The sequence below is a fragment of the Microtus pennsylvanicus genome, chromosome 9, assembly GCF_037038515.1.
Source record: "Microtus pennsylvanicus isolate mMicPen1 chromosome 9, mMicPen1.hap1, whole genome shotgun sequence".
Lineage (NCBI taxonomy): Eukaryota > Metazoa > Chordata > Mammalia > Rodentia > Cricetidae > Microtus > Microtus pennsylvanicus.
In genome coordinates this window covers 76,819,349-76,831,776 of record NC_134587.1, presented here as the reverse complement: position 1 = coordinate 76,831,776, position 12,428 = coordinate 76,819,349, and the positions used below count along the sequence as shown (strand labels likewise).

Genomic DNA, 12,428 nt, shown 5'->3' with positions numbered 1-12,428 from the left:
AGCTCTATTGAATTTCACATTAGCAAAAAGCAATGTCGCCTTTCTTTCCATCTCTGCACTGGCAACTGTGCGCAGTGTGTAATGGTTTGGGAAGGGAGCTAGTGTGTCAGTTCACACAGCTGTGACGAATGTCCTGGAGAGCAACTGGAAAAACAGGAAAGATCTCTTTTGGTTCGTGGTCACTTTACTAGACTGCCATCCGCGGTCCTTTAGTGAGTCAGAACACCACGGTGGAGAAGTGGTGGGGGTCCCAAGTAGCTCGTTTCAGGGCAGCCAGGAGAGGGTGGGGGAAGGTGTGCCCAAAGGCACTCTTCCCCCTCACCGAGTGATTTATTTCCTCCAACCAAGCTCCACCTTTTTCAACTTCCTACCACTTCCCCAGATAGCACCACCTGCCCGGGACCAGTCTGGAAGACATTTCACATTCAAGCCGCGCAGCTGTAGATGGAGCCCGCGGCTGTATCTGCGCATTAGGTGCGGGGCTCAACGCGGCATCTGCACACTTTTTGTCCGCCCTGCCGTTCGTCCCACAGCTGTGCTGCCCTGAGCTTTCCCAGGGCGGCTGAGGGCTGCAGACACTTCACCCTTCCTCCTTTCTCCCCCATCCTTTCTATAGAACTTCCTGAAAATCTCACTTAAGGTGCCGGTCTGCTAGCCAATGGGAGAGGGAGGCCACACCAGAAGGTGGCTTATTTCTCTGGACACCGAGGCTGTGCGATCAAAGCGGTTCAAAGTTGTGACAGCCATAGGTAGTTTATCCACGATCGTCCAAACCACACATTTGTCCGCTCTTCCTTCAAGAACTGTGAGAGGGGAGAAAGAACCATGACCTTGGGGGACTAGGATGGGTAGAGGACAACAGTCACCCCTGTTCCTTTTCCCATCTGTGGGTGGCGAAGGCTATCACCTGCCTTCACTGCCAGACAGCCGGAAGCAATGAGCCTCTTCCCCTCTGCAAGCCTTTTTGCTTCCCCAAATCCACTGAATACAACCTAAACCTTAAAAAAAAAAAGAAAGCAAGATGTGTACAGAAAACAAAACAAAACAAAACCCCACTAACTGAAAATGCAGCTCCCCTTCCTCAGACGCTAAAAATAGAAGGATAGTTTCAGGTGTTTTTTTTTTTCAGTATTTATTACATTTTTGTTTTTGAGACATATACAAACAATCCATTCTCTTCCACCACACACACAAAAAACAGCCATTCTTGTGATTTTATAAAGTGCATTTCCCCTCTACCATTGTGTACAAAAATATTTCTTAAAACCATGCAGGAGGTTTTGGATAAGGCACTTTTAGGCATAGGGTGAGGAGGACAAGCCATCTGCTGAATATTCACATTTAAGCAAAAGTGTCTTATCCTGTCATGGATAGTCTAGAAGTCCTCGTGGCCCGGGGGGTCTCTGGGAACGAGCAGCAAAACTGTGGAAACACTCACAGCTTTGTGGGTTGAGCTGGGGGTACCTTACAGCCTGCAGCAGGAGGAACTTACAGCCTGCTCCTGACTTCCTGTCCTCTGCTTCAGGACCGCTGCCAGACTGTCTCATAGGGAAGATCCCGCTATAGGGAAGATTCCATGATTTCTGGAACAACTTATCTCCAGGTACGTGAAGACCTTCCTGGAACAAACAGCCAGCATGCAGCTTACATCTCAGGGATAAAACAACTCGAACCATTGATTCAAGTTGCTTCCATTTCTGGAGAGCTACAGACTTCCACTATTTCTTACTAGCTTTCCTATAAAGAGTTCACACAGCACTCAAATGCTTCTTGTAAAAAGCATGGAAAACTTGTTTACCAGATGAAATTTCTTAGCCCAGCTTATTTACTGTAGCCATTCTGCAAAAGCATCCCAAAGGATTTGGGGAAATAAATATGAAACAGAAATAGAGTTGCCCTTCCCTTCCTGGATTATAGTGTCTGGGATGGACACTGGGGTCAGGGTCCATTCATCGCCGTAACCAAGGGTTAACGAAGGCAGATCTCCAGGCCAAGTTTGCCAAGGGATCTTCAAGCAAGGGGCCTGTCACCCTCTGAGGCGTGTAGGTTTGTCTACAATGGTGAGCTAGGAGTAAAGTGTAGTCTCTCAAGGCAGCTCCCAGGGCTATCTCAGAGTCACGGGACAGACTGGGTCAGAAGGAGGAGGGTTGTACAGAGAGTCTTCAGAGTCTCAGTGAGTGACAGCAATGAGGAGGGAAGTGAAGAAGAGTCTTGGCAAGCAGGTGAAGACACGTCCTCTGGGCTGAGCGCTGGGGTGCCTATCCCAGGTGTGCAGGCTAGGGGCTTTCAATCAGCGCCCCTAGCAAGAAAGCTGGGACAAATCTGGGTAAAAGGGGGTGGGAGTTTATATCTGCTTCAGAGGGGATAAATAATGTGGAATTACCATATCTCATGTTATGACATGGAATGTCTGAACACCATTCCACACCACTGAACAGACTTCATGCTATAGTTAGTGGGGGCCCTTTTCTTCTGAAAATGATCTCTAGTCTGCTACTCTTGAGTAACTGTGCAGCTGGCTGCCTTACTGCACCAGGAAAAGAAAACTTAGCCCAAGATGAACCGTATGACCCATAAGAGCTCAGTTTTACTTGCATCCAATTTAAATCTAGCAGCTCCAGTCACCATAACCGGAACATTTAAAGTACATCCATCTAGCAGAGATATGGCATGCTTACGCAACGCACAACCCCACCCGACTTCAACCCAACTTACGAATGTGATTTTCCCACAGACATCAGCATGCAACCCCAGAGCGCTACCCATCTGGGAGGGCCACAAAGCACATGGTACAGACCAATACCAGACATAGGGATAAGAAAATCAGACAAAATAGCACTTAAAAAGTTAAAACACTTTAAACTTCAAAAGTGGAAAAAAAAAAGATAAAAAAATCACACATGCTAAGATCAAAAACATTTGCTACCTGCCTGATGCTAACTTCCAAAGCCAGAGGGCCCAGGGTCATGTTCAGCGCCTCCCCGCGCACCCCTGAATCCATGCTACCCGGTGCCTCTTTCCCTCTAGCCTCAGGGAAACTTCGCTTCAGCAAGAAAAAAAATTAAACAGACATTTTACCAATTTTCCAAAACAAAACAACGCCCCTAGAGTTCTACAAATATGCATGTAAAAATAGTTTTCCAACTTCCCTGTAATTTTAATTTGCCCAAGAGAAAATCACAGGTTGTGGGGGTCCATCCGATGGTAACAGTTCCAGGAGTCTCGAAATACCCCTTGATAATACACTGCAGTCCAATATGGTTCAGAAAAAAATTCATCTCTGATACCTCAGAGTTGACAAATGTTTAAAATAGCATAGAAAAACTCTGTGAGGTTTTTCTCCCCTCCCCTTTACAATACACACCATAAATAAAAGCTCCCAATCAAGGTCCTTGGGGGCTTGTGAAGCGTTCCGAATGTAACTGTATACTGCGACAAACTGAAGCATTTTCTGGAGGCTTCGAGGATATCCCAAACATGCTGTTTGAAAGTCTCAAATGCAGCATTGAAGTGGACGCTCCAGGAGAGGAGAGCTACGATTCTCCCGTGACCAAAGCAGCTCACGCACCAGCCTGGCAAAGAGCTAGTCACTGAGCCTTCCGGTAATTTGGGGGGTGAAACTGAGTGCTTAGAAAGCGCCCCCAAAAGCCAAGGGGAAAAGCTAGAACTTTCAACTGTCCCACCTGGTCACAAAGCTGACTCCAAAAGGAGATCAGTGACTTTCTAGTAACTGGTGTGTGCCCCCTATTGGAATATAAAGGAGGGGTCAGGAAGAGGGGAAAGAAAATGCCTATCCCAGCCACAAGCTACTTATTTGCTTTGATTATCCTGTCTGGATCACTGGCTGGGCTGTGGAGGAGAAGAAAGGAACTGTGGAGCAGGAGCTTGCACAGAACGGGGCAGCCTCCGTCCCTCTTCTGCAGTTGCGGGCTATCAGGCTAGTGTGTCACAGAGCCAAGATAAAGGCCACTCTGAGGATGTGTGGAATGAAGGCAACGTGAAGAAACATAAGGGTGGGCAGGGCCCCCCCCCCCTGAGGTCAATGGTCAGGATGGAGAAGGCTGGAGACTGGTGGCTTCTGGGAGACTGACTTCGCACGTCCAACGGTAGAGGAGAGGCCAGCTTCCTCCACTCTTGCCCACTTGGCTCCTCTCCAGACCACCCTGGCACCATCCTGTTCCTTCCTTTGTGGCCAACCTGGATGCCACAGAGGACCAGCTCACCTGCTCTCCTCTGAGCAAGGAACCAGCCGTGACGGAAGCGTGCCGGAATTGCTGGTTTACAAAAGAGGTGAACAGGATCCCGTCTTTTCAAAGACCCTGCCCAGTGGCAGTTCAGCTTCACTCTTGTCTTGCGGTCTCTACCCCATCTGGATCAGAGTCAGACTGTCCAGGGCACTCACTAGTAGTAGGGTCCCAACTTTTCATAGCCCAGGTAGCTAGGCCACTCTGGAAACAGGCCATAGGAACACCGGGGGCTTCCGAACTGGTCAAAGGATATTCCAAAATCTGGTCCATTGTATGGCTCAATCACTCCCTGAGGGGATCGGAGTTCAGCCCGGATGATCCTGTAGTTTTTGCCTTTGTTGCTGTCCCAGTAGGCCTGGCCATTACACTCATAGCACACGGCAAACTCCATCCTTTCGTAAGACTGAATTTTCTCAGGTAAGCTGATGTCAAAGGAGAACGTGTCCCTGTCTGACCCAGCGTAAGTGTCCTTCACATACCGACAAGGGAAGTCTGTGAAGCTTTTCCAGGTGTCAAATGTCATTCTGATCTTCACAACCTTCTCGAATGCCAGGTTCTGGACCTTCACGGTGCCGGCAATGGCTTTCTCCTTCAGCACGCAGTTCTCCAGGCAGACATGGTTGGTCTGAAGCCGATTTCTGAAGTCTAAGTAGTCTGCGGAAGGCTGCGGGAAATCCAAGACAAAGCTCTCGCTCTCCGCTGTCGTCAGACTCACGATGTTGTCGAGGAGCTCGGTGATGTTAAACGGAATATCTAGCGGGTCATCGAATTCCGAGAACACTTTGACCATTGTCAGGGCCAGCCCCTGATTGTCAGCAAAGGACACCCGCTTCTTCACCTTCTTCTCCTGCACCGTGGGGGCCACCATGCCGCTGCCTTCGTCCTTGCTGCCCAGCTGAATACAGGGTCTCAGGGGCTTGCTCAGCTTTGGGGAGATCTTGAAGGTAAAGCGTTCCCGGCGCAGAGAAGGGGCCATGTTGCTGTAGCCGTATTCTATGTCCACAGCCATCACGGGACTAGACGAGCGGGCTAGAAATCTGGCCAAAGGGAGATGAGAGAAAACAGTAAAGAGGTCAGAGAGGTGTTTAAACCGTCACTCTGGCGGAGACTGACAAACAATGCCGCCTTTCTGCTGGAGTAGCACGCACTCCCCTGTGGTCTCAACAGGACACAGGTTTCAGAGAAGGTGGGGAGGGGAGCAGGCAGCTAGAAAGAGAAGCTAAGATTAAAACCAACAAAGAGAAGAGCGCGGAACTCAATAGTTTCAAGGCTAATTCATGAGTTTTTCTGCTAGGATATCTTGGGCCCTCCTGTATGCTAATATACCACAGAAGGAAATAAAAAGGGCATTAAGAATTATGGTTTTCTATTGTTTGTAGAATTACTCATTTATTTGACTGAAAGAATCCCTCCCCCCCCCTTATGTGGAGTATATACCCCACAAGGAGCTGATCTGATGATTGTGTTTGGTAAACACGGAAGTCTATTTATTATTTGACAAACACAAATTGTTTCTGTTTCAAAGTTGAAGAAATGACCCAGCAAGCAGAGGTGTTTGCCACCAGGCCTCACAGCATCACTTCAATCCCTGGGACCTACAGAGGATGGAGGGAACCATCCCCACAATTGTCCTTTGACTTTTACACATGCGACAGGCACACATTAAATAAATAAATGCCACAGAAACCGTATGCACACCTTGTGGAACGGCTGACACACTTAACACACATTTCCTCGTATTTGGGAGGTGAGGTGAGTATATTTAAAATCTACTCTAAGCAGTTTTCAAATCTACATTCTCATTGACTATTGTAGCCACCGTTCTATTACATATTCAATGTCTTGCCTAATTTTTAGAGTCTACTTGACTATGTGCATTTGCCTTTCTGTGATTGGCTTATTGCACTTAACACAGTGCCCTCTAGGCTCAATCTCCATGGTTCTACAATGACGCCATCCCATTTTTGTCTCTATGAACAGCACTCCACTGGGCATACATACGGCATGTTCTTTGTCCGTTCACCCACTGAGAGACACTTAGCTAGATTTCATATCTTGGCGTTGTGTGGTGTTACATGAATATGGAACTATGGATGTCACCTCAATGCACTGATTTCCTGCCCTTTGAATAACCACCCTGTAGCAGAATCACTGGGTCACATAGTCATTTAATTTTTAATTTTTTTGAGAAAACAGTATTTTTGTAGTAGTTGTATTAATTTGCCTTTCTACAACTTTCATCTTTTTGAAAGATAACCATTTTAGCAGGTATAAAGTATGAGCTCCTTATGGCTTTAATAGCAAATCCTGGCTTAATAATACAAAAGCATCATATTTTTAAGACAAATATTGACTTGGTGTTTGCCATGCGTCAGGTATTATGCTGTTATACACTGGGATTCAATGATGAGAATGGACACAGACTTATTTTCACTGCACTTATGGGGAGGTTTTTATGGTCTGGTTATCTTTCTTTAGAAAAAGACTGAGTAGTTTATTTCTTTATACTTGGACATACAAGGAGGTATTTGCTTTGCAGACAGGTGACAACAGTTGCCATAAAAATTAGAACCAGCTGGAAGGTGGTGGTGTGGTGGCACATGCCTTTGAGTTCCAGACTTGGGAGGCAGAGGCAGGTGGATCTCTGAGTTTGAGGACAGCCTAGGCTACAGAGTTCCAGAATAGCCAGGGATATGCAAAGAATCTCTCTCTCTCTCTCTCTCTCTCTCTCTCTCTCTCTCTCTCTCTCTCTCTCAGTCTATAATTAGTTAGCTAAATTCAAAAATACAGACATTTTATATCGGAAATGTTTGTTTTACCTGTTGGATTAGGAAAGAACTAGAAAAGACTATATTTTTTCGGGGGGGGGGTGGTCAAGACAGGGTTTCTCTTGTGTAGCTTTGGAGCCTGTCCTGGAATGCACTCTGTAGACCAGGTTGGCCTTGAACTCGGAGAGCCACCTGCCTCTACCTCCCGAGTGCTGGGATTAAAGGCATGGGCCACTGTGCCTAGCTAAAATGTTATCATGTATTGTTAATGTGAAAAGGAGACAAAACTGTACACAAATAGATAAGAGAGAAAATATTATGTATACAGAGATATAGTATATACCCATTGGTTGTTTCTTATGGTTTCAGCTCTTTGCAGTCCATTGTGTTTCAAAAATATTAAAATAAAAATTCCATAAGTAATTATTTAAATTGTGCACCATTTATTCTAAGCTATTGGAGACCATCCCATCTGGAGGAGACCTGCTTCTTCCAGGAAGCCAATTGTCTCCTGGTCGATAGATCCATGATACATTTGCCACCAGCCCATTAGGGACTTAGAGCCATCTCGGGTATCAGACAGTTGCAGGATTACAATGTTGTTGTTCAAGGAACCTTTATTTTCCTTCATAATGACCTCAAAGTAGAAGAGTGGCGATGTAAATGAGGTCCTTGGACACATAACATGGAAAGACAGACGACCCATGGGACTGTCGAGCAGGGGTGTGGTTGCAGGGAGTGTAGAAAATGCAGACCCCCAGGGCTGCCTGGGAACCCTGTTTCGCACCGCCTGTAGATAGCAGGGACCATTTTATGGTTAAAAATGTCAGACTAGGTATGTGACATATTTCCTTAAAGTTGTTTCCTGCTTTGTGTTTCCTTATATCATCTCAAACAATACTGCGTCTATAATCAGAAGAAAAAAAAGAGAGAGAGAGAGCTTTAAGACATTCAAAGCTACCCTGACACCTCACTAGAGCCGTTCACCCTTTTACTGTTCTTATAATGGCAGGTTTATAACAATGGTCTGAGCTGAAGAAGCGAGTAAGGAAACCTGGGCTGAAACCTCAAATCTGAGACAGCAGGTTCCAAACATCTGCCTTGTTCTGGCTAAAGTGAAGGGATCAGACGGGTAAAGGTGTTATGGCAGGGAGGGGCCTTGTGCATAGGCTACCATGGCTGCCTGAAAAAATGGCATCTTTTGACAAGCTGCTCATCTTTTGGCAAGTGCTGGAGGACCGGTGCATTTAACTCAATAAATACTCTTCCTATTAACTTCTGAAGCTGGCTAACCCAATGTAGTGAGAAAAAAAAAGTAGGTGCTGGCCTATGCTTTTGGTTCCAGCACTTGGAAGGCAGAGGCAGGCATATCGCTGAGTTTGGAGCCAGCCTGGTCTACAGAGCTAGTTCCAGGACAGCCAGGGCTACAGAGAGAGAAAGAAAGGGGTGCAGGGAGGGAGAAAGGGAGAGGGAGAAAGGGAGAGGGAGAGAGAGAACAAAGACATATCAGTTTCTCTCTGTACTTTTTTTTTTTTAATAGTTACATTGGTTTTGTGGTACAAGAAGCCTGGTTACCCTGTTTTGCCTCTGAATCTGGGCACTTTCCCAAGTGGCCACGGCTAAGGGCTTCTTGCACCCACAAACCAAGGCCTCACTACTTCTCATCTTGTGAGGGAAGTCCTCCAGGGAAAAGTTTCAGAGTGAATTTGCTGGGTCTGTTCTCACGTCCCTGCACAAGACTGTTGTTCCTGGAAAGCGAAATTGTGACTAAACGGTCTTTACAAATGATCAGAGAGCTGACTAACTTTATTTTACAAGACTCACTACTTAACAAATTGGGTATAATTTCTCCCTGGCCCACTACGAAAATTTGTTAGAGACAGTCCTTCTGGTTCAACTTTAGCGTAGGTATTTTTTTCCTACCATTTAAATATGCATGAAAACTGAACACCAGGCACATAACAGCAGGGCTCCACATTCCAGTGCCTCCCCACAGCCCACCCTTGAGAAGCTGGGAGTGGGTGGAGTGGGGGAGTCGGAGTTCCTTCTCTGCCAGGCACTTCCTCCTGGTCTGAGTCAGCAGCACAAGGCCAAGTGTCCCCCTCTTCAGTTCCTGCAAACTCTAGGAGCAGCCTCAGCCACGCTGTCCTGAAGTCTTTGAAGCACCCTGTTGGAAAATGGCGCGAAATGGTCCTGCTACTGTGGAGGCGGACACTAAAGCACAGAGAGCGCTGAAGACTCCCCTCCCTGGCAACCCGGAAGGACTCTCCGGGTTCTAGTCCCGAGTGGAGCTGACGCTGTTGGTGAGGTTGTAGTGTTGGACCCCAGGATGTAAATGTGTACCAAACTGTAAGAGCAGGAAGAACTGAGGGTGGAGAGACGTTTCTAACCAGAGCCAAGGCTAAGAAGACTATCCGAGTAGTATTTTCAAGTATAAAATATGCTTTCTTCGCAAGACTCTTCCATGAAAGGCGAACGTGAGGTTCTAATGGGCCAGGAGTTGCCACTGGGACTCCTGCCCTGTGAAATTGCATAAGCAGGCCTGGCTCAGAAATCCTTCATTTTTTTTCTGGGTGTCGCCATCACTACAACTTAAGGACATTTACCCTTGTGGCCCCTATCAAGGGTATGATGTGACGGTCGTCCTCACAGAACATTCCAGCTTTTATTAACCTGACTCTCGTCCAAGAATCGGTATACCAAAGTGCTTGTTTGAATTTAGCTTTCCTGACGTTCTGCCCAGGATGTCACGGCAGACTGTGTCAGGGATAATGGACACTTAGAAGTACTCCCAGCCGCTGAGACAGTCGGGCAGTAGGTAAGTCCCTGAAGGCAGGCAGCTGGACAGGTGCTTCAGGAAACACATCCACACCCACACAAGCTTGGAAGTACCTCAGCCTTCTATCCCCCCACCCCCATTCTACTTTTCAACCCCCCCCCCCACTACTCCAGTCTTTTCCTCTACTGAGGAAACAAGCAGAAACAGAGAACATGGATGTTCATTTAAGCTGGTAGAGTGTGACATAGGATCTGGGACAGTAGTTGCAGGACAGGATCCTGGGAGTAGGAGCTGTTTCCCAAGGACAGTCAAACATTTTAACGTGGATGCCTCAGAGGTTGACCTCTGACGAGGGACTGGGCCATGTTTGGAATCCTTGTAGAAATACCTTCCCTGTTCTCGGAAAATAATGGGGTCTCTCAAGATACTGGGCAGTCTTAGAAGTCCAGCGATAGTTCTTTTTATTATCTTTGACGAGCCTGAACAGAAAATAACCCCATGACCTTCCTAGTTGCAGGCATTTGAGCTACTGCATTTTGGGTTGTGCCTTTCTTTCAGCACTCCTTCCTCTCCGACGTGAAAACCAGACTAACAATAACCCACCCATTTTTACATAAAAATCCGCAGCCAGGTTGTACGTGGACACTACCATCTACTCCTCCCCACTCCAGCAATCCTCTGTTCTCTCTGCAAACGTTTAGCTGGTAATTTTACATATAAAAAGTTGACATTGCCTCCCTTTTGTGCAAAGACCCTAATTATTACAGCCTTACTGTGTACGTCGCAAATCCTTGGAGATATTTGTGAATAGAACTGAGTAAGGAGGATTCAGATAATTCGAGACGTCCAAAGGCACCGTGAGGCGCGGGCCTAAGAAAGCCCCTGTCCAGCCGAGCTTTAATAATCTCCCTGGCCTTGAGGTTTCTCCTCTGAGATCCCTCCCAGCTCTGACCTCCTGGGTAGCTAACAGGGCTCTGATGGTTCTCTTTCCACTAACTTTCCCCTAAATGGCCCCCATCTACTTCTGTGGTCTTCAGCTGTTTCCACTTTCTCCCTGGCTCCTGGACGTCTTTGCTGAATGAACCATTTCCTTTCCTGCCTAGGCTGAAGAAACCCTTTTTTCTCCTGGACCCTTGCGCAGCGACAGGGCCCACTCACGTCGTCTTTTTTTTTTTTTTAAAAGTTTTCTCTTCTCTGTTTCGCTCTGGGCCTACCATCCACTGTTCTGAAACTACGGTTCGGTTCACAGTCTTTTCTCCGAGTTTAAAAAGGTGTCTGCGAACAGGTACCTGGGTGCAGGTCAGCGAGTCACTCTCCCACCAGTCACTCTCCGACTGTGATGTGCCTGCACCCCGCCCCCAAATCTCCCCGCGTCGCCTCGGTCTGCACCTACCTCTCCCGCGGCGCCGCAGCCCGGGCCCCTGCTCGCTGGCCTCATGGGAGAGCCTGAGAGAAGTGGCAGGGGTGACTGTTGCCCCTGAACTACGTGAGCCTCGGAGTGTCCCGGAGGTAGGGCCTGGGCTTAGTTCCCGGAGACGACCAAGGAGGAGGAGCCCAAGTTATCACCCCAGGGCGGGACCTGGAGACGGGACGGCCCAGGCTGGAGCAACGCCTCGCGAGCACCCCCGCGCGTTCCCGGGTAGAGCTCACCCTTACTCTGTCGCCCTAAAAGACACAAGACTACCTTGTTCGTGTGCAGCAAAGGTTGACCTGAACCAAAGTAGGGACAAGTCCACTCAACTTGGAGTCAGGGCTTGGACACAGTTTTCTCATACCTATCTCGTAACGGGAAACTGAGGCCCCGCCGACTTGTATTTGGACTCCAGATTCCGCCGCAAAAACCTGGAATTACTCTCCAGAAGTATCAAATCTCAGGTTGGGAATGTGCCATGTTGGGACTTGCCACATTTTTTTGTTGAGGACAATTTCCCTGGCCACGTTCCGCGGGGCTAATCCCGTGCGGGGATCTCGGGGAACCCCTCTAGACTCCATCCCAGCTCGGGTCCCCGAGATGTTTCACCACGTGGAAGCCACAAGCTACCCGAGCTCAGTTAGGGTGTCCTACCACCTGCGTGTCACTGTAAGTGGGACGACAAATGGCAGGGAGCAGAGGAAGGGCTCCCCCGAGCGCCCCTCACCGCAGATTTCCTGGCCCTGCACCTTGAGCTCGAGGCTTGGGGAGATACGTACCTAGTACAGCTCTTGAGAATCGAGGGCAGACCCTCCAGCCCACCCCACCATCTGCCCGGGTGACAGTGACAGCGACCACGACGGCAAAAGTGGGGCAGGGACTCGGCTTGGTCCGTGCGACAGCAGCCCGCTCACCTGCTCCCTGGATTGCAGCACTCTGGACTCCGGCTCCCACAGGCGGAGGCACACTTTAACTTTCTAGCCACCTTTTCCTACGAGGGGTGCCATCCTAGCCCTTCCCCCCTCCTCAACCGTGAATACCGGACGCAGCCAATGAGCACTCCCAGGACGGACCAATAGCCACACTTGGGACACTCCGCCACGTGATCTGCAGCCGTGCGGTGAGTGACAGGGCTGGATTCCAGGATCTGGGAAGGGGACGGCGGGTCACGGTTTCATCAGGAGCCGGGGGACCCAAGCCAAGGGGAGGAAGCGATTTCCTAC

At 48.4% G+C, this 12,428-nt stretch overlaps 1 protein-coding gene across 6 annotated transcripts in view; it reads right to left on the bottom strand.

Moving 5' to 3' along the window:
* Positions 1-1,121: 1,121 nt before the first annotated feature.
* Ppp1r3b (protein phosphatase 1 regulatory subunit 3B) overlaps positions 1,122-12,428 on the bottom strand; it is a 31,460-nt gene continuing 20,153 nt past the window's right edge. For 2 of the 6 annotated variants that reach the window (XM_075986521.1, XM_075986522.1), the window contains one exon: positions 1,122-5,284. In XM_075986521.1, coding sequence (XP_075842636.1) covers positions 4,402-5,284 — 883 coding nt within the window. In that variant the 3' untranslated portion in view covers positions 1,122-4,401. Of the gene's footprint in view, positions 5,285-7,752; positions 7,922-11,187; positions 11,345-11,984; positions 12,076-12,119; positions 12,259-12,428 lie in introns of those variants that run through there. The other 4 variants (XM_075986525.1, XM_075986524.1, XM_075986523.1 and 1 more) reach the window with 4 other exon arrangements.